Source organism: Trematosphaeria pertusa (assembly GCF_010094035.1).
Source record: "Trematosphaeria pertusa strain CBS 122368 unplaced genomic scaffold BU26scaffold_10, whole genome shotgun sequence".
NCBI lineage: Eukaryota > Fungi > Ascomycota > Dothideomycetes > Pleosporales > Trematosphaeriaceae > Trematosphaeria > Trematosphaeria pertusa.
Genome location: NW_022987221.1, coordinates 1,062,724 through 1,082,964, shown reverse-complemented (window position 1 = coordinate 1,082,964; position 20,241 = coordinate 1,062,724). Strand labels below are relative to the sequence as shown.

General features: G+C 57.1%; 6 protein-coding genes across 6 annotated transcripts; 2 read left to right on the top strand and 4 right to left on the bottom strand.

Moving 5' to 3' along the window:
* Positions 1-91: 91 nt before the first annotated feature.
* Positions 92-4,315, bottom strand: BU26DRAFT_567114 (uncharacterized protein; the record flags this gene model as incomplete). The annotated part of the gene is made up of 2 exons (XM_033833620.1): positions 92-3,316; positions 3,368-4,315. 2 exons carry the CDS (start codon positions 4,313-4,315, stop codon positions 92-94), a joined length of 4,173 nt encoding a protein of 1,390 aa, XP_033681775.1.
* Positions 4,316-6,595: 2,280 nt separating this feature from the next.
* Positions 6,596-8,189, bottom strand: BU26DRAFT_567113 (uncharacterized protein; the record flags this gene model as incomplete). Its single annotated transcript, XM_033833619.1, has 3 exons — positions 6,596-7,081; positions 7,127-7,657; positions 7,713-8,189. The coding sequence occupies 3 exons, from the start codon at positions 8,187-8,189 to the stop codon at positions 6,596-6,598; spliced, it is 1,494 nt and encodes a 497-aa protein (XP_033681774.1).
* Positions 8,190-8,820: 631 nt separating this feature from the next.
* On the top strand, positions 8,821-11,821 carry BU26DRAFT_460773 (urease). The gene is made up of 7 exons (XM_033825042.1): positions 8,821-8,948; positions 9,001-9,087; positions 9,134-9,160; positions 9,209-9,592; positions 9,643-10,430; positions 10,483-11,374; positions 11,421-11,821. Exons 1-7 carry the CDS (start codon positions 8,928-8,930, stop codon positions 11,739-11,741), a joined length of 2,520 nt encoding a protein of 839 aa, XP_033681773.1. The 5' UTR covers positions 8,821-8,927; the 3' UTR covers positions 11,742-11,821.
* Positions 11,822-12,827: 1,006 nt separating this feature from the next.
* Positions 12,828-14,162, top strand: BU26DRAFT_507313 (uncharacterized protein; the record flags this gene model as incomplete). The annotated part of the gene is made up of 2 exons (XM_033826990.1): positions 12,828-13,427; positions 13,494-14,162. The coding sequence occupies 2 exons, from the start codon at positions 12,828-12,830 to the stop codon at positions 14,160-14,162; spliced, it is 1,269 nt and encodes a 422-aa protein (XP_033681772.1).
* A 703-nt stretch (positions 14,163-14,865) lies between these two features.
* Positions 14,866-16,638, bottom strand: BU26DRAFT_576746 (uncharacterized protein). Its single transcript, XM_033834380.1, has 2 exons — positions 16,104-16,638; positions 14,866-15,972 (listed from the first exon to the last, which is right to left on the bottom strand). Exons 1-2 carry the CDS (start codon positions 16,603-16,605, stop codon positions 15,146-15,148), a joined length of 1,329 nt encoding a protein of 442 aa, XP_033681771.1. The 5' UTR covers positions 16,606-16,638; the 3' UTR covers positions 14,866-15,145.
* Positions 16,639-17,657: 1,019 nt separating this feature from the next.
* Positions 17,658-20,030, bottom strand: BU26DRAFT_567109 (TEA-domain-containing protein; the record flags this gene model as incomplete). The annotated part of the gene is made up of 3 exons (XM_033833618.1): positions 17,658-19,363; positions 19,411-19,587; positions 19,646-20,030. The coding sequence occupies 3 exons, from the start codon at positions 20,028-20,030 to the stop codon at positions 17,658-17,660; spliced, it is 2,268 nt and encodes a 755-aa protein (XP_033681770.1).
* Between the last annotated feature and the right edge of the window lie 211 nt (positions 20,031-20,241).

The window sequence follows — 20,241 nt, the reverse complement described above, 5'->3', positions numbered from 1 at the left end:
GTAGAGTGAATCTGGGTTGATATTAGCCTCACGTAGATGAAGAGAGAGGTATCACTTACCATGTAGCTCACGACGCTCTACTCTTCCTTGCTCACAAGGCGCCAGTTGCATGTGCGATCAGAATGGGGATCAAGATCGCACCACTAAGACCAACATTGATAACAATGCCAACGCCGAGAGCGATCCTCTTTGGCTTGGCTGCGGCATGCAGAATGCGGCCTTTAGTCACATTGACGATGACAAAGTCCGCCATCGAGCGATATAGGATGAGCATGGGCGGAAGGATGCAGAAGATGGCGAAGATGACCCATGACAACTTGCGTCGCTGCTCCTCCTCCTCGGGGTCCATGGCACGCTCGGGGCAAAGCAGATGCGGCGAGTACTCATTGGCGATATCCGATCTCATGGTGGACTCGCTAATATGGGCCCTCAGCGGCGTGTGCGTATTGCTAGAAGATGGTCGCTCGCTGTCCGCAGTTCGGATTATCCGAGAAATCTGTGTGCTATCCTCCGATGATAAGGTACGCGCATCGGGGGCAAGCACCATATGTCGCAATTTCGTCTGTCCGGGTACGGCTGAGCGACTATGGCGACTAGGACGTCGAAGCGAGCTAAAGGACCGACTAGAGCGACGACTGTCTTCACTGAAATCCTCCTCCGGAATGACGCGCGGAAATAGGGTGACCTGTGATGGGGTCCTCTCGTGCTCCGGTTCTGGTATGATCACTCGTGGCTTGATTCGAGTGACGCTGGCCCGACGATCCGGTGTGACGTAGAAGTTAGAGACGCATTGGTTCACGTTAGGTGTCTCACGCGGGTTTCCGAGGAAGCTAGGGACGCCACGATGAACGGTGGCTGGTTTACTAGGCGTTTGATAATGCGCTGGGTAGCCTTGCCGCTTGGTGCGATCGGAAGGGCTAGACCGAAGAACCGCACCTGGACTACTATTATCGGCGATGCTGGAGCCCACTTCGTGCATTCCGGTCCCCTGAGGAGTACCAGTAAGGTTTCCCTTGGGACCAACAACGGAGAACTTGTCGAAAGTGTTTTCTCGCTCCAGGTATGGGCTCGGATGCCCCGCACGAAGGTCCTGATCGCCATGTCGCGGATATGGCTGAGCATCTTCATGACCAGGGCTCTCATAGAGAATCTCCTCGTTAGGGCCAGAAGCCAGCAGCTCCTGCGTCTCTTTGTTGCTCAGGGGAAAAGGATCCGTCCAGGGTGCAAAGCCAAAGGGCTGCGTGGGAGAAGCCGCAGCATCAATGTTACCATATCCGCCACGAAACGCAGGCATGGTCCATGAGACTGGAGGAGACGACACGGGTGAGCTTGGGGGAGCTTCATCCGGTGCGGAACGGGCACTGACCCGCGTCATTGGTGGCGGGGACGAGCTGAACGGATGATTGTGAGCAGGGAGGGGGCTCGGGTAATTGTAGTAGGAGGAACCACTCTCCACGGGTTGCTCCACCCTCGGTAGGGACCTTGAGAACCCTAGACTGGACCCGCTGCCCTCTGAACTGCTGTAATCGGCAATGCTATCCCGCATATCGGCGGACGGCCGTCCGATCTGACTGCCATTCTCGGTCTCCCAGTCGCCGATGTCCTCTCGGGGATCTACTCGCTGGTGCTGCAGACTGCCATTCTCGGTCTCCCAGTCACCGTTGTTGTCTACTGCATCATCCACCGCGAAGGAAGGTACACGCTGGTGATAGTCATCGCGAGCATCAGCATCGTTGTCGACAAATTGTTTGCTGCGGAGCAGGTTCCCGGAGCTTCGTCTAGCCCACATGGCTGGGATACCTGCTTCCTCTTTCCGCTCAGCCCTAGCACTCTCGAAAATTTGTTCTGCTTGATCGAGCGCCTCTTGTGGCGTGTGTGGACTGGGTTGCGCGTCTGGCTGAGAGTAGGAGGAAGAGGGCTCAAGCGCTCGTCCAGGAGAGGGAGGACCTAGGGCCTCCGGGTCCACAGCTTCGGCAACCATCGGCTGGGACAACTGGAGCAGTTGGCGGGTGTCTCCGTATGAAGAGGCTCCAGAAAACATCCCGGATTGCTCAGGCCGCTGCTGTGCCTGGAAAAACTCGTCGTATTCGAAGGCAGGCGCCAATGGAGCCGCCACCGGAGGAGGCGAGCCCGCTGGACTGTATGCAATAGCCGGTTTCCTGGCAAAGCCAGGTTGAATCAGCGGGTCGTCGTTGTCTTGAGGAATATTGAACTCGAATTGACTAAGCCCGGAAGTAATCCTAGCGGGCTGAGGTCGCTCAAGACCTACGGCATCCTCAAAAGCACCAGAAGCGGACGTGCGGAGGTCATTGTCGCTCGTTCTATGTTCATTGAGCGTTGGCATCGATGTGTTAGTGCCATCGCCTTCGCCGTAATGATCAATGAATTTGCTGATTGTATCAGTCTTCTCATTTCCCTGCTGTGCAATAGAACGTCGGAAGATGTCTTGGGTCAGAGGCCTTGAAGTTCGGCGGCTAGTACGGCGAGAATTCGAATGCGCATATGGTCCACCCTGTTGATAATCCTTGGCGAGCGCATCTGCTCCGCCACTGTAGCGCATGTACGGATTGCTCTGCCTTGTGCTAGAGAGACTCGGCGCATAGTTCGATTGCGCCTGGCCGTCGCCCGTGTAAACTGATGATGACGGATAGATAGACTGTAGATCATCATAGTAGGGCTTCGTCAACATATCGCTACCTGACAGCGAGGGATGGAGTTCTGACTCTTCGCCTCGTGCAAGTTGGCTGGATGGATCATCCGGAACCATCGATGTGAGCGGCGCGGAGTCGTATTGGTGACTTGTGAACTGGTCATACTCGACCGACACGTCTGAATCTCGCCATCCCGCGGTCTGTCCTAGCGGTGACACTGGGGAATGTGACGTGGGCAGCTCGCCCGAGAAGGATGGAGACTTCGGCGTCACCGCGGGATAACTCTGCTTAAGGGGGCGTGGATACTCCCCGTCGAAGCTCGCTGATGCTATACTGACGCGAGACTCTGAGAAGTCTTGCAGCTCTTGCTCCTCGACCTTCTCCGGAGTTTTACCGAGCTTCTTGGTGAGTGACCGGGTGAGCTGCTTGAGAGAGAAACGCGATTCGGAGCCGGGCTTCCTGACCGACAGTGGTGAAACGGCGTAGTCGGAGTCGGGGCTATACAACGGAGATGTATATTGAGACGACCCGGGGCTCCGGGCGACCGGAATGGGCGGGACGGGAAGGTCCAAGTTAGGAGTAGCGGGTGGGTCGTCAGTTCGCCGAGAGGTGATGTTTTGATAGGCGGAAGACAAGTCTCCGTAGAGAGCCCGTTTTGGCGCCATCTAGAGAGTGTCAGTCTGTCCTAGTTGTTTGGACAGAGGGGCTTATACTACCTCTGAGAAGCCAAGGGGGCTCTCGGATGACCGCAATGGCAGATAATCGCTGGAGTCGAGATCTCGCGATGGCGTTACGATGTCATGGAACGCTAGCGACTCATGCGGGTTGAGCAAGTCAAAAGATGTGCCGCGGTAATGATAGATGGCTGGCGTTGCGGGCGGCGTCGCAGGCGCTGTTGTTGTGAAACTAACCGCGTTCAGGCGCGGATGCTCATTTTCGTCGTTTGGAGGTGAAAGCGAGGGGTCGACTAAGTGCGGCGGCTGCGGAAATCGGGAGAGTGAAAAAGTCGACGGCGTAGTTTGCGTACCGTTCGAATCTGAATTTTCCGCCGAAGGGAACGAGGTCGTTCGAAGAGGCGAGAGACGCGGATGCGTTGAAGTCACAGGTGCAAGAGGGGGAGGGGGGAGACCAAAGCCGGTGATCCCGTTGGCGGCGGGCGGCTTTGGTAGTTTTTTGATAGACTTGAAGGTACGTACCCTTTCAGAAGAGCTGCAAAAGAGATCTCCTGAAGCAATACCGCCTTGCCTATGTGGCTCGGCGGACTGCGATCGAAGGCTTGGGTCAGGCAGCGGGTGCTGTTGGGTGGCGTGCGGAGGAGACGGAGGGAGGGGTTGGTAACTCAGCTGGTGGGCTGAGCGAGACAAAGATAAAGGACGAGGAATTGGACGAGAGGCAGAAAGCGGCGTACGAGATATCGACGAGACACGCTCGACCTCGTTCAGCGCAGGTGCCGCGGCCTTCCTCCGGAGAGTCTTGCCAGGCGGCGTTGCGAATTGGGATGCGGGCGAGTTTTGTTGTTTGCGATATTCGTGGAGTGTGAGAGTGTGGAGAGGAGTGCGAGAAGAAATGGAGCTGTTTACGGAGTGGTGTGCGGAGTGAACTGGCGTCACGGGATCCCGCTCGCGAACTCGCGGTGAATGCGAGTACGCGATGTGATCTGCCATGTTTACTGCGTTTGGCTGTCGCGCCCGCCGCACACCGCCTTTGCCGGGTCTTGCGCACGCAGACTTGTCTCCTACGCGGCGCCCCGTCTACGCTCGCTGTCACCTCGGACTATCTCTTCTGTTGTCCTCCGCGATGGCTCCGGCGTGGGGGACGTCTAGCTGGTACATGGCGAGCCGCAAGCCATGGGTTGGTGTGATGGCCGGACAGACTTGAACACCTGGGGCAACGGTTGTTAGCGATATCACCTCCTCTTGTTGCTTTCGCCGGAATGTACCTTGACTGATGCCCGGATCAAATCTCGGAGTGCGTGGCTCAGACGTCTGCCTCTGGCTGTAAATACAGACTCTCTCTACTCCTTTTCCCCGAGACAGACACAAAGAATGCCAATTTCTGTTCGACGCTTGCGATTACGTCGCCCTGCGATGTGGTGACGGGTGAGCTGTAGGCGAGGGTGGTTGAAGACTTCGAGACGGCGGGGCTCGGGGCTCAGGACTCAGGACACAAGTGATGGAAAGGTGGAGAGATATTACGATTAAAAGGTGATACGACAAGAAAGAAACATGCGATCCGAAGCAGAAAGAGGAAGCGGCCACGAGGAGGAGAGTAGGACGGGCAGGCACGCCAGCAGAGGAAGGACGCACGACGTCTGCTCACGCTTCCAGAAGAAATGACGAACAACAGCAAGCACAGATTAAAAGAGAAGGCACGCCGGGCCCGCCCACACATCATCTCAGCAGCCCACTGGTCCCCAGTCCCACCGCATCCGCCTTTTCTCGCCATCATCCACGGGCGCCGTGTGGCCGTGTGAGAGGAGAGAGCGATGGAGCGCCGTGTATGGGTGCTGTTTAAGAAACGCGAAACTAAAGTGGCAGGGATGGCAGCCAATCAGGCGCCTCAGGCGTCTGCCGGGACGCGACACAAGCTGATGGGCTGGGGGTGTGGCGAGCATGCCTCTGCCAGTGATCTACCACTCATGCCGGGCTCTAATGCCCGTCATTTCGTTTCAACATTGTGGTGCTGCTGCGAACCGTCCAATCCGCCACTCCCGAAGCCTTGCCTGCGCCGTCCACGCCAGCATCCTCGTTCCCGCGAGATTTGGTAGCGTGAGGTCTTACTTCAGCTGCCCGCCGCAATTTCTCGAGGGCAGCCTGCCTGGGTGTGCGGCTCTTCGGAGAAATGCCCGTGTTGAGACGAGCGGACTAGCAGTTCTGCTGTGTAGTGGAAGATGCAGATTGCCGTTCGTGTGAGAGCGTTGCACTACCGAATTTCTTCCAAGCGCTGTTCTTCGATACCGGCACATCGGCTTCGGCGAATATTGTGGTACATCACATAGCGCCGACTACGTCCTGCTTTGAGAGGACGTGTCTTCCCCCGAACACGCGTTTACGGATCATGAATACCCCATCTTTGGTATCCCTTATTGGCTGGCGGCCAGCTGCAGTGTACCTGCATGATCCTGCATCGGCGTGGCGCTTCAACGTTTTCGCAGCAGGCACGCAGCAAGTGGCACGGCGCGTAGACTCCGTTCGACTTCAACTCTCGAAGTTACCGAAAGGACCCTGGATGCATAACAGACTGTGGAGCCATTCCCGATGGTTGTTAGGGAACGCGCACGTGTACAAACAGTTCGAGCTTTAGAGAGCTATGTACAGTGAGGTCATAGTCGTCGCGAGTCTAATATTAGAGATCCCAGATATACAGAATGACGGGGCCCATGTTGGACGAACAAGAAGCGGACTCGAAAGCGAGTGTGCCATAATGCTCGTGGAACATCTGACTGCCACCTCGCGATATTGAGGTACCGTGTAGCCGTCCCACCTCGCCCACTACCACCAAGCTGGCTACGTTGAATTAATTGCCACCAATGCGACCTTACGAGGTACTGCATCCTTGAGTTAAACCACAGATCCCCACGCACTGCACAGTTCCACAAGCATGACTGTGCGACGACTTGCGTGAGGGTGCAGCAGGTGGTAGGAGGCAATGGCGGGGCCCCGTTACCCCAGCGTATCTGAGCCTTGGGACCGCAAGGCAATCCGAAGAGGGAGACGATAGAATGTGATTGAGGCGGAACTAACCAATCCGCTCATACCTGCGAAAAAAGGTGCTGCTGTGCAACCGTGTCAGCAGGAACTATATGCGGAGCTGATGCCACTTACGTTAAGACACCTTCTCTACATTCCTCAATATTCGGATACCCCGAGGTCGCCAGTTCGGAGGCGGCTGAGTAGTGAAAGGTCCACAGTCGTACAATCCACGCAGGGTCCGACGCCATGCCTTCAGGTGTATCCATTGACCCCAGCCTCCAATCCCTTGGTCCTCCCGACACCCTCTCCGTGACTTGCTCGATGTGGTGGATCATCATCCTCCTTCAGCGTTTCTCGAGCAATTTCATGGAGAGCTTGCTGAGCACTGTATTCCTTGAGCCCCGAGCGTGATCTTCTACGTCGGATAGAGTGGGTCCGATTCTGTTCTTGGTGGCCGGTGGGAGACCCAGAGTATCGCCGTGCGCCTGAAGAGCCGGGACTACTGTGTTCTAACATGACACGGACATTGAGAGTATCAGGGCCCCAGCTTTGTCGGGTGGGAACGTGGGCCTGGCTAGATGTCCTGTTGCCTCTTGTGGGGGTTACTGGTTGCTCCAGTATAGGGGAAGCTTCAATCGCTTTGCGTTCCGTGGCTGTATGCCCGAACGTTCGGCCTTGGCCAGGAGAATCATCGAATGTTCTACGCCTCCCTGAGGTCGGCTTATCGTACGCTGCGTCCTAAAACCATCAGAACCGAGCTTCAGAGACAGGTGAAATACGTACATTCGTTGGATAAACAGTCCCTGGCATCGTTACGTACTGTTCGAGCGGATGAGGAAGGTCCGCAAAATTGAAACCACGTCCTGCATGAATAGGTAGGAACCTCTGCCCAATGTCCGTATTGAAGCCGAAAGTAAGGTCCTGAGTTGGTAGATATCGTGAGAGATTGGTGTACCACTGCGGATACTCGCCAAACCATGCCTCTACAACAGCATCCACGTCGACACTCAGGTACACATTCTTGACATCATCCGGCTTGTGTACTAGAAGACAAAAGTCGAAGTCTCTTGGAAGACCGGACCTCTGGAGCAGGTTTTCTTCAAGCGTCCAAACGGCCATCGCATCCTCAATATCGTACTCTGGACCTAGCGGACTCTTCAGCGATCGCAAAGACCCTTGTATAGACATCATGTCGTACACCTTATAGCTGCTCTTAACGCCGCCATTGGGATTCAATGTTGCAGACACAGGCGCTTGTGAAACACCGAGAGAGCTCGAAAGGCTGAAGTTCCATTGCAGATTCTCGGGAGACACCTAGCGCGAGTAAGTATGTCGTGAAAAACCGAGGCCACACAGGCATGATACCTACCGCGCCGTAGATGAGTTCAGGAGCATGTCTCAAAATCCGCGGACTGGATGGTGGCGGTCGATACCAGCCATTCTCGTAGTCGGTGGACGGGTTGAAGTCACCGTGTATTGAGACCTTTATAACGGCTGATTTGAAGCGATGAGATCTGGGATCATGTGGGTGGAAGACGAAGTGGACCGACACGAAGTAGACGTTGTCCATCGTAGGCTCATGAAGAGCGTTACTCTGGTAGAATCCATGCTGTAGCCGATTCACATGGGCGGATATGAAGGCCTTTCCGGGGAGCGTGCGTTCATAAAGGCATTTCTGATGCAGTTGGAGTCGCTTCAATGGCGCATTGGGGTCCTTCGGTTCCGGCTTCGCGGGCTTTTCGGGGTTTTTGATTCCAGGCTCTTTCGAGGGCGCATGACGCTGGGTCGGATCCGCGTGAGAGGCCGCATCGTACGTCCCACGCAGTCGCTGGAGCCACGAACTCATCGGAGCTCGTCGATGTATTGATAATATTGTTCGATGTGACACAGCAAGGCGTGGAAGGCGGCCAGCGGTCAGCCGATTCTGGGATTGCCGAAGTGTGAGGGTGTTATATGACAGTATGGCTACCAACAGTCCGATAATTCTCTTGGGAGGTGGGACGTCGGTGGCATGATGGCGAGAGTTATGCGATGGAGACGCTTCACGCTTCACGGATAGAGGTTGGAGTCTATCGGGAAGGAGCGACTGAGGAGGGCACCCCCACGGCAATAAGAGAAAGGCTCTCAGCGATCTGCAAGGCACCTATGAAGAAACACGTGCGCGAGACGGCGCCTGTGTCGGGGCGCTGAAGCCAGAACGCGATGCCTACACATCAGTGAGGTGGGCGAGGCCTCTCGAAGACGGCATCTCGCCTCTTGGCCGCACCTGCGCCTGGTCATGTGTCACGACGGCGAGCCTGCGCTGCCTGCAGTAGTTCGCGCTCGCGGGGGGCTATGGTGATTCGGCAGCATGGAAAGGGTGTGTTGCTTTTAGGCGCCACATCCGGGTGCCTTATCAGTGGCCTTGCCGGGCGTTATCGGGCGACTGACCCCGCAATATCTCCAAAGGGCGAGGCGTGAGCGGCGCATCTCAGGCCACAGGCGCTGGGAGTCCCCTCGCAGAGCTCTGTCCTGCGTCAAGCTCTCGTCAATACTGCGAAGTGTGCCGTGGTCCCCTCGATTGACACATAGAAACCGCTTCAGCATGCAGCTGTGTCCCAAGGAAGTGGGCCTGTCCCTGTCCACGCTGCCCCTCTCCGCTAACTGGTTTCGGACAGCTTGACAAGCTTGTCATCTCGCAGCTTGGCCTGCTCGCACAACGTCGGCTCGCTCGCGGCGTGAAACTGAACCATTCCGAAGCAACCGTACGTCTCCAATGCCCTACAGAGCGCGGAAACTGACCGGACCCAGGCGCTGATCGCGAACAACCTCCAAGAAGTACGCCCCTTCACGCCCCAAATCGCCAGCATTTCTGAACTCGTCTAGCTCATCCGCGATGGGAACCACACGGTCGCGGATCTCATGTCCATTGGCAAGACCATGCTTGGTCGTCGCCACGTCGTTCCCTCCGTTGTCTCGACCTTGTCCGAGCTGATGGTCGAGGGCACCTTTCCATCCGGTACATACCTCGTCACGGTCCACCACCCGATCAGCACCGACGATGGCGACCTCGAGAAAGCGCTCTACGGATCGTTCCTCCCTGTCCCCTCGAACGACATGTTTCCGCTGCCCGAAGCAAGCGTATACGAGGGCACAAAGCAGCCTGGCGCTATTGTGGCGGTCAAGGGCGAGGCAGGAACAATCAAGCTGAACGAAGGGCGAAAGAGAATCAAGCTCAAGGTCAAGAGCATGGGCGACAGGCCAATTCAGGTGGGTGAACCACGGGGTCTAAAACTCTGGGGATGCTGACGTTAGCACAGGTTGGATCACACTACCACTTTATCGAGACGAACCCTCAGCTTCAGTTCGATCGCGTACGGGCGCACGGCTACCGTCTAGACATTCCCGCAGGGACTTCCGTGCGCTTTGAACCCGGCGACACCAAGACGGTGACTCTAGTGAAAATCGCCGGCAACCAGGTCATCAAGGGCGGAAACAATCTCGCTTCGGGCTTTATCGAAGATGCCTCCATTGCGGAGGGGATCGTGGACAAAATCAAGGCTGGCGGTTTCTTGCACGAGCCTGAGCCAATGGGCGACGCGGTGCATATCGATATCTGCACCATGGAGCGGCAGGCATATATCAGCATGTTTGGGCCCACTACTGGCGATTTGGTCAGACTGGGAGCTACCGACCTGTGGATCAAGGTCGAAAAGGATATGACCAAGTATGGCGACGAATGCTCGTTTGGAGGCGGCAAAACTCTGAGAGATGGAATGGGCCAAGCGGGAGGCAGATCAGATAACGAGAGCTTGGATACCGTCATCACGAACGCGTTGATTGTCGACTGGACTGGCATTTACAAGGCTGATATCGGAATCAAGAATGGCCTTATCGTTGGTGTGGGCAAGGCGGGCAATCCAGATGTCATGGAGGGAGTTGACCCCAACATGGTCGTTGGCTCTTGCACCGATGTCATTGCCGCTGAGCATGACATCGTCACCGCAGGGGGCTTTGATACGCACATCCACTTCATCTGCCCTCAGCAGGCATATGAGGCCATTGCGTCTGGTATCACGACCATGCTAGGAGGCGGAACAGGACCAAGGTACGTCTAGTTGTCTAACACCCGCAAAGGATCGAAACTGACCATATCGTAGCACTGGCACTAACGCGACTACGTGCACTCCTGGCAAGTCGCACATTAAGCAGATGCTACAGGCTGTTGATGAGCTTCCTCTGAACTTCGGCATCACGGGCAAAGGAAACGACGCCGAGACTCGCCCTCTGCAACAACAGGCCGAAGCCGGTGCCTGTGGACTGAAGCTGCACGAGGATTGGGGAACCACGCCAGCAACAATCGATGCCTGCCTCACTGTTTGTGATGAATACGACATACAGACGCTCATTCACACCGATACTTTGAACGAGTCTGGCTTTGTCGAGCAAACCATTAAAGCGTTCAAGAACAGGGCTATCCATACTTACCATACCGAGGGTGCTGGAGGGGGCCATGCGCCTGATATCATCAGTGTCGTCGAGCACGACAACGTCCTCCCTTCATCAACGAATCCGACTAGGCCATACACGAAGAATACGCTCGACGAGCATCTCGACATGTTGATGGTCTGCCACCACCTCTCCCGCAATATCCCCGAAGATGTAGCCTTCGCCGAATCGCGTATTCGTGCGGAGACGATCGCAGCAGAAGATGTGCTGCACGATCTGGGAGCCATCTCAATGATGTCATCAGATTCCCAAGCCATGGGCCGTTGCGGCGAAGTCATCCTTCGGACCTGGAACACGGCTCACAAGAACAAGGTCCAGAGGGGTACGTTGAAGGAGGATGAAGGTACGGATGCAGATAACTTTAGAGTGAAGAGATATATCAGCAAATACACGATCAACCCTGCCATTGCCCAGGGCATGGGCCACCTCATTGGCAGCATCGAGGTCGGCAAGGTTGCGGACTTGGTCCTGTGGAACCCAGCCAGCTTCGGCGTGAAGCCGACGTTGGTGATCAAGAGCGGCTTCTGCTCGTGGGCGCAAATGGTGGGTGCTCTTTATGGTTCGAGAAAGAGTAGACTGACATTAGCAGGGTGATCCAAACGCCTCTATCCCGACGGTTGAACCGATCATCATGCGCCCGATGTTTGCGCCGCTGGTGCCACAGAGCAGCATCACATTCGTGTCACAGGCGTCGATTTCGTCTGGCGTCATCAAGTCCTACGGGCTGAAGAAGCGCGTTGAGGCGGTGAAGAACTGCAGGAAGATTGGCAAGAAGGACATGAAGTACAACGACACGAGGCCGAAGATGAAGGTCGATCCAGAGAGGTATACGGTGGAGGCGGACGGCATGGTGTGCACTGCAGAGCCGGCCGAGAGCTTGCCTTTGACGCAGGGATATTTCGTGTATTGATGAAAAAGACGAGGAAATGCAGCTCATAGTGAACGCGATGGCCGTAGATTGAAGCGAAAATGCAATTTGTGATGGCGTGGAAATGCTCCGTTATACTGGCTACAATGCTATCTTATTTACTAAGCCGCAGGTGCAGCGCAAGTGGTGGGCTGACACCCGCCGCAGAAGGCGAAAAGGGCCAGCGAAAATGGGGGGGGTTTCGAAGCGTGGGCAGCGGGCCAAAGAGCGAGGGCGGCAGGGCGGGCAAGAGAGCGGCGCAGGGTGCCCGAGAAGAGCGGGCTGTGACGCGCTGTGTGCCAGTGGCTCTCGGCGGCCAGCCAACCAACTGGGGGCCTGCATGCAGCGAGTCCCGCGCTGCCTCTCGCTGCCTTTACGGGCGGCTCGCGCCCAAATTGCCAATGCCGAGAACACGAAGGCGCGACGGCAGCGCAGCAGAGCGTCGGGGCAAGGAAAATTGCAAACCGCGCCTCGAAAGGCGGGCGTCTACGGCGGACGGGGCTGTTGGTCGCGCCGCGCGTGGTGAGAGGCGGGAGGCGAGAGGCTCCTGTTTTGCGCGCGCGGTGAAGCAAAGCCGCGCGAAAGCAGCGGGAAAGCAGCTGGCGCGCCGCCTGCAGCCTGTTTTGGGGCGTCGCCCGCCAGCTGCAGCACCCCAAGTTTGCGAGGGCCGCCCAAAGCTCGGCAGCCCCGCCCTACTTTAGTGCTCCACCCCCCAAATTTCTCGCTCGCTCAGCGCCTCCTCACCAACACCTGCGCCCAACAGCCCGCAACACGCCCGCCGTCGCGCCCCATCAAAACAGCACCTCAGCGCACCCGTTCCATCGCGTGCTACCACGGCTGCCACCATGGTCAAGCAAAAGAAAGAAGACACGGGCGAGCTCATGATCTCCATTGAGCAGTTTTCGCGCACTCGCGACTCGGTAAGTCCAGTCTGTTGTTCTTTGCTGGGGACGCGCTTGCCCTCAGCTTCGTCGCGATGCGCTACTAAGCTTTGCGCTTGGGTGCCCAGCACGGCATTCATCGTCCACCATCCCGTTTCATTGTTCCATTGTTCCCTTTCCCCGGTCGCCTCGTTTATGCGACTCCATCATGGCCCGTTTGGCGCAGCTCCCCGCACGTCGTCCTTCGCAGAGCCCAGAGATAGCTGCACCGCGCCGCGCGTTGCCCAAGAAAGCGGCCACCAAGCGGAAGATTGAAGCGCACCAACTCACACCTGAGCAGGTCATTGTGTCCCTCTCGAACCTCCAGAAGGGCCTCTCACACGTCCAAAATGGCCTCCAGGACATGATGAACGCCTACATCAAGCACACCACCTCTGTCATCGCCGGAGAGGATGGCGCCCTCGAGGCCCTCTCTGTTCTGCCATTGAACATCGCCGAGACCGCCAAAGATGCCATGGCCGCTGCAACTTCCGCAGTCAACAACGTCAATCAAAGTGTCGCGGCTGCTACTCCCGCTGCAGAACCCGAGCCAGGCAAGACCAAAAAGCGCAAGCGCGAGAAGAAGGAAAAGGACCCGAATGCGCCGAAGCGCCCCTTGACGGCAGCCTTCTTGTATGCGCAACATGCTCGACCCATTGTCAAGAGAGACTTGGAGTCTTCGCTTGCTCCCGGTGCAAAGCTCGAGCCGAATGCTGTCAACTTTGAGGTGAACAAGCGGTGGAACGAGATGCTGGAGGAGGACAAGGAGGTCAGTCATCCACCCCCTACGCCCATTCTACCTTTCTTCTAGAGCCCGTCTCTAACATTGTTGTAGAAATGGCGGGCATCCTACCGCTCCTCCATGGAGCAGTTCAAAGAAGACCTGGCCGCGTACAAGGTTAGCAAGGGCTCCGGAGCTGACTTGCCGCACGAGGACGAAGAGGTATCTGACGAAGCTGAGGCCGGTGTTCTCGAGGCTGGTGCTCTCGACTCCGAGGCTGAGTTTGACTCTGAGGATGAAGCTGCCCCCGAACCTTCTCCCGTCGCCAAGGCACATTCTCCACCCGCCGCCAACGGCAAGACACCGCGCGCCACCAAGCGCCAGAAGACCGCCCAGGCCCCCCAGGTCAACGGGACCACCATCCCTATCCCAATTGCCCCAGCTGGCTCCGGACCTACGCCCGTCCCCCTCCCTATTAGCTCTCGTCAAGCAGCGCAGGCTGTCCCTCCAACATCCAACGTCGAACCCGCTGTAAACACCACCTCAGCAAAGGAGAAGAAGGACAAGAAGAAGAAGTCGGCCAACGTCCCGATTGCGCCCGCCCCTGCTCCTGGCAAAGAGCCCTCGCCCGATGATGGCAAGAAGAAGACCAAGAGCGGCCGTACCACGCGCAATGCGGATGTGGATGCCGAGACGGCGGCGGCGCAGAGCCAGGAGAAGGAGAACAAGGTTCCAAAGAAGCGAGATCGCAGTAAGAGGAAGAGCGAGGCTGCTGCTGCCTAAGCGGCTCAGTCTTCCACGGCCTGCCTTTTTCCCAGTTAACTCGAGCGTCCAGCAGTGCAGTTTGCGACTCACGTTCCGAATCCGCTCGATGTCCGGGATGCGAACCAACGCAGTGCGACTATCGAGAGGCGGATGGGCCGCTTTGAGCGTATCGATAAACGGCGCTAGATTTCTTTCTTCCTTTCTCTTCATCTCTCGCGGGTAACTACCTTCTGTTATGGCGCTCGCGTTGGAAATGCGGTGGTAATGGCGTCTTCCCCAAGGGTGGTGGGAGGGGCTGATGCTGGAGCTTCTTCTTGTCTTCGCTTCTTCCCAATGTCTTCCGAGGATACATGCACATTCCAATATTACGGGGGTGGTTACGTTCGATTCATAGTAGTTACTACTGCGGTATCTTATGCCTCCTTTGCGTTGGAGCGGATGAAAAATAGGGCGGCGTTTTGGATCACAGGGATGGAGAACGGTGATAGGAATGGGAATGTTCTTATACGACTTGCGATTCCTTATGCAGTGTATGTTTGTTCTATGCGTGGCTGCCTGCTTTAGCGCTCTTCTACATGGTACTTGGGCGGGACGAATGTGGCCTAGTTTGGAGTCTCGCTGCTGTCATCATTTGACCCGCGACTAGGACGGGCTTCTACCGTCTTAGGGCGCTGGTAATGTGTCTTTCTTCGAGGAGTTCATTTGTTCATTCATTCATTCATTCATTCATGATCTAAGGGGGTACGTATGACCATGCCATGTCTGCCAATACCAATATCCATCATGCCATGCCATGCCGTGCCGTGTCTTGCTAATATCAAAAGAGACTCCCACGCCATGCCATGCCATGCCATGCAAGCAAGCAAGCAGACCGTATCCAAACCACCAGCACATGTGAATCCTCACCCTCCAACACCCAGCTCCCATCCCCCCATTAGCGCCCGGAAATCGGGTCCTAAAGGGCCGTCAACGCCCCTATCCACACGCACCCAACTCCCCGCCTAAACATCACCTTCCCCATCCCCATATATGGAATCCATCTCCTCCAGCGCATCCTCAAACTCCTCACCCTCAGCCTCCCCATCCATCTCATCTTCTCCCCGCATCTCATCCCCTCCGCGCCCCTCCTCCGCCTCCGTCCCCTTCCCCTTCCCCACACCCTCGCCCCCACCACCAACGCCCTCCATCATCCTCCTCCCATAGCTCACCCGCCTCTCCCTTACCTCCTGCAAGTACCGCAGCGTCAACCGCGCACACTCCTCCTTCGCCTTCTTCTTGCCGAAGATATGCCGCGCCTCGCCCAGCGGGCCCTCGTGCGCGCCGCCGTTCTTAAACACGCAGCTCACGGTATGGCAGCCCGGCGCGGCGGGGTCGGAGACGTACTGCCAGAGCGGGGTGGGCAGGGAGAGCTGCAGGGCGAGTTGCGCGACTTGCTGGGCGTAGCTTGACGCTCCCGGGCTTGCTCCTGGGGAAGTGGGAGTGGGAGTGGGGTCCGCGGACGGAGAGAGAGGGGGGTTTCCGGGGCTTGAGGTTGGGGTTGGAGATGGGGAGGTCGGGCTGGGTTGGAGCTGCGGCGGCGGGTTTGGTTTTTTCTTCTTCTTGATGCCGCCGAGGGGAGTGCAGGATTCGGGCCAGAGGCCGAGGGCCTTGAAGTGCTCGACTGCGCAGCGGGCGGCGTCTTGGCGGGCGGCTTTCTTGGAGGAGAAGAGCGCGGTGGTGGAGCCGAATGGTTCGGCGTGGTTGTCGAGGGTGAGCAGGCAGGAGAAGTGGGAGCCGAGTTGGTAGTCGGTGTAGGTTGGTTGCGGGGAGGAGGTGGAGCGCTGGAATTCTGGGAGGGGAGTTAGTTAAGTTTTGGACATGTATGGTTGGTAGTGGGGAGGACTGAAGGGTGGGATCCTACATCCCCGTTTGTTGGAGATGGGATAGCTAGGCCTGAGAATCTTGAACGGGATAACATACCAAGCAACTGGCCCACATAATTCGGCCCCTGCTCCTTCTTCTCCTTCTCTTTCTCCACAACCTCCTGCACTGCTACCTTCTGTCTCTTCCCCTTCTCCGGCCTCGCCACCTTCCCCTCCCTCTCCAACCTCTCCAGCACCGCCAACGCCCGCTTGCTTAACGCCTCCTTCGCCTCCTGCTTACTATTAAACGGGCCCCCCTCATGCACCTCCTCGTCCAGAAAAACCACCTTCCCGGCCCAGCCCAGCTCGCTGCCGCCCGAGAAGCTGAATACCGGCTGCGGAATCGCGAGCGCCTGGTACTTCTCGTGCAGGAGGATGGTGTGCCTGGAGCTGCGGGCGCCGACGGCGCGGGGGAGGGGCTGATGCGAGGTGGAGGACTGTTGAGGGGCGGCGGGCGGGTTCTGCGAGAGATACTCGTCGAGGTTGAAGACGCGGTCTATTGCTCCTTTTCCTGCCTCCCTCGCCGCCATTGAAGGCTCCTCCACGGCGTGCGCGGACATGAGCGGCGCCGTCGTCGGTGTATCGATCTCCACGCCGCTCCCACCTTCTTCAGCCTTGCTTGCTCTTCTTCGCTTCCCCAAACAAACTCATGCAATTTCTGACTCGCGAGCTCGGAAGCGGGAGGACTGAATTCGAAGGGCAGTTGTCGGAGATGAATCCACGGCCGGCAAGCGAGGGACGATTAAGTGAAGTACTGAAGGAGGGCGTTTCGCTGGGGCGGGGTGGAGACATGCGATAGTGGGGAGCTTTGAGGTTTGCGGCGCGGTGGAGAGACGGGGGTTCTGATTTGCGGAGGGAGGGGTAGCGTGCAGGTGATTGCGCGACACCGCGTTGATGGAGGGGCGTTTGCAACTTAGATTAGACCAGCTGCGGTGAGGGTGCGGCGGCGGGCAATTGACGTCTTTATTTTTTTTTTTGGCGGAAATGAGACGGACTATTAGCATATGGCTTCATAGGAGGCGGTCCCTATGCGCGCGATTCGAGGCGCTTCAGCGCCTTTTCTTGTCCAACCCTTACTCCAAACCCTGCCTAAAATCACAGCCTCTTCCTTCAGCCTCCGCAATCTCTCTCCTGCAGTACGCCTACGCTGGGCCGGTAAGTGCTGATTGTACACGCAAACTCTTAGTCGCGCGTACTCACCGCAGATTCAAATTGACGGACGGACGCGGTTTGTAGACCCTGCATTGCGGACACCCCTTCGTCAAGCCAACCATCGCGCAAAAACGGTTCGAGAGCGCCACCGAAGATTGCCATGAGCTTTGCTCGAGACAATTGCGCCGCTGAGCTCTTCAGACAAGACAAGCCCTCACGTTCCCCCGTCGTCCCATCAACCACAATGTCACCGTGGCGTTCGCCATGTTCCTCCACGCCCGAGCTTCACAAAATGCCACCGCGATGAGACAAGAAGAATAGTAGTGCTACTCTATTCGAGCCGGGAGCATAATTATAATTACCATTAAGCAGATTAAAGAGACTCTGAACTGAAAGCCCGCCACACCAGTCATTAATCATCATAAAGCCATAGCCATTACCACACCGCCTCCCACCCATCTCAGTACCCCCTATACCTCTCCTCGCCCTCGTCCCTCCGATCAGCCCCAACACCCGTATCCTCCCCAAACGCACTCTGCAGCTTCCACAGCCCGCCCACGCCCATCTGCCCATCGTGCAACACGCCGTGCCCAGCTAGATCACCCGCATGGCTCGTCGGCGCGTGCCCCACAAAATCGCCATACTGCTCCGCCGCGCTTTCCAAATGCGAGATGAGATTTGCGTGGTGCCAGCTCGGCTTCGTCGCATAGCAGCCCGGCGGCATCGAGACCGCCATGGCGAGATCGCTAAAGGAGGGGTCTGCGTGCGGATCGTGCTCGAGGCCAGCGATGGCGTGCAGAGAGATAGGGTGTTGCGCGTGCGAATACGCCTCGTACGCGCCGAGATTGATGGCCGGCTCGAGGCAGCCGGAGATGGTGATGTGTCCGCCGTTGAAGTCGAAGTCGTTTGGGTCGTGGAAGGGCTGCGACTGGTGTGAGACGGCTGTGTCCTGGCTGTGGGAGAGCGAGGGCAGGGAATGCGCCTGTGAGTAGTCGGTCGCGAGACTGGGCGCTGTTGCTGAGTTCGGGACTGAGAAGTCTGCTGCCCCGATGGACTCCATTGCGAGGGTGTCGAGATCGAGCGGAGGAGGTGGGTTGTGTTGGCCGAACGGTTGGTGGTGGTATTCCAGCGGCAGAGACGGATATATCGAGCTGGCCGACGTAGGCAGACAGACCGCAGCGGAAGCTGTGCTGCTAACTACTTGCTGCAGCGCCTCCGCATTCCTGATCTCCTCCAGCTCCTCCTCTTTGCACCATCTGCGCTCGCGGCCCGCGCCGAAATTGACGACGCGCCAGGTCATTCGTCCTGCCTCATGGCTATTCCGTGTCTGGCTGAACCGCCAGAGGATGGTCAAGAAGCACTTCGCCTCTCCGTCTCTGATCCCGTAGATGTCCTGTGCAGCCGTCATGTACTGCAGATCCCGTCTAACAAGGGCCTCGATCCTGCTCCGCGCGGTCTGCTCCTCCTGTGCATGCGCAGTCTGCAGCATATGCCCTAGCCTCTGCATCTGATGCGCCCAGAACCCCGACCCAAACTTGACACGCATGAGTCCGTGTTCGCGGTAGTACTCGCAATTCGTACGTGTCTCCTTGCCCACCTTCACGCGCCCGTCCCACTGATCAGCTAGCTTGCCGCTTTCGTAGAAGCGCGTGCGAGTTTCAAGCGCGTCGTAGACGGAGAGGTCGACCTGCGAGCGGAGGTCAAAGTTAATGCTGAGTGCGGCGTCCGCGGGCCGTTCCGCCGTCATGACCTTGATCGAGGCGTCACAAACGAGGACTTGGCGATCTTTGAGGTCATCCGTGCGATGGAAGTTCAGCTCGGGGTATTGCTTGTGCCAGGATGTGGTGTCGGTGACGTTGAGATCGCTGAGGCGCGCATTACCGGCGAGTTGCGTGAAGTCGTGAGCTCGTCGGTTGGATACTCCAACGAATACTTCGAACAACGAAACAGTGTACGGCGGGTCGTCGTGCCCGGACTGAATCTTTGCAAGCGCAAGGGAAGAAGGTAGCTGCCCGAAGCCTTGGTACATGCTCGAGCCGCCCTGAGCGTAATCGTACTTAGACGAATGGGACGAAGAGTAGTGTCGGCTCCGCAAGTGGCTTAGGTGTGAGCTACTATGACGGCTCCTCCTAGCACCCATGTCCGCTGTGGACATATATACCAAGACTGATTCCGTCAGCATCCGCTCAAGTTTGTTCCTGCGCTGCCCTTACTTTGCGGTTGGTCTTGTAGCATGTTCTTGAGAACCTGGATATGACTCGAGACCTGCTTCCTCGTCCGTTCCTCACCAGTATCCCGTTCAATCGAATTAGCAACCAGCTCATTCCGCCCTCGAAGCTGTCCATCGAGCATCTGTTTCCGCCGGCCCATAGGCGGCCATCGGACCAAGCCTAGACAAATAAGCATCTGCGTGCCATGCGGTCAATGCAGGAAGGGATACTGCCATACCTCTAAAGAAGGCTTCCTCGAGATAGTCGGGCCATCTGTGCTCCTTTTCTTTCGCTGTCTGTGGCTGTCGGTCACGATACTTTTGATATTTCTCGCACCGGCGCAACAGTGCCATCAGCCGCCTGGTCTCATGCTCGATCTGGGCCTCAGACTTCTCGCCGCTGAGCTGTGTGGCAATGTTGCCAGCGAAGTAGCTGCCCAGCTGACGAGAGTAGATATTCTCCGTTGGTGACGATGGGGGTTTCCATGATGTTGAGCCCTCAGGGTAGCCGTGTCGTTTGTTCGCAGAGCGCTCCTGGAGGACACGGCTGGGTATGGAGGAATCGGGCTCCGACAAGGCTGGAGCGTTCGACGGTAGCACGCATGAATGATGATGTAGTTCCATTGTTGGGAATGCTGGTGGTGGAAAAGAATGAAATCTAAGAATGTCTGAGAGAAAGAACGTAGAGAGTTGGAGCAAAGAATGACTGTGGGAGAGAATGTGTGTGGCAATCAAGAAATGTAGGAGAGGGCCATGATGTGATATAGAGCAAGTCTAGATGGCCAGTCAGAAGGGGGGGTTTTGCCTCTGCAGGTCACGGCAGGTTACCGTCGAG

Excerpts from the sequence above, each read along its gene's own strand:
- BU26DRAFT_460773 (XM_033825042.1), top strand. The coding sequence starts at position 8,928 with ATGCAGCTGTGTCCCAAGGAA. Across the intron at positions 9,088-9,133 it reads TGAACCATTCCGAAGCAACC|GCGCTGATCGCGAACAACCT; the intron begins GTACGTCTCCAA and ends GACCGGACCCAG. Across the intron at positions 9,161-9,208 it reads TCGCGAACAACCTCCAAGAA|CTCATCCGCGATGGGAACCA; the intron begins GTACGCCCCTTC and ends GAACTCGTCTAG.
- BU26DRAFT_576746 (XM_033834380.1), bottom strand. The coding sequence starts at position 16,605 with ATGTCCGCGCACGCCGTGGAGGAGCCTTCAATGGCGGCGAGGGAGGCA. Across the intron at positions 15,973-16,103 it reads TTATGTGGGCCAGTTGCTTG|AATTCCAGCGCTCCACCTCC; the intron begins GTATGTTATCCC and ends CTCCCCTCCCAG.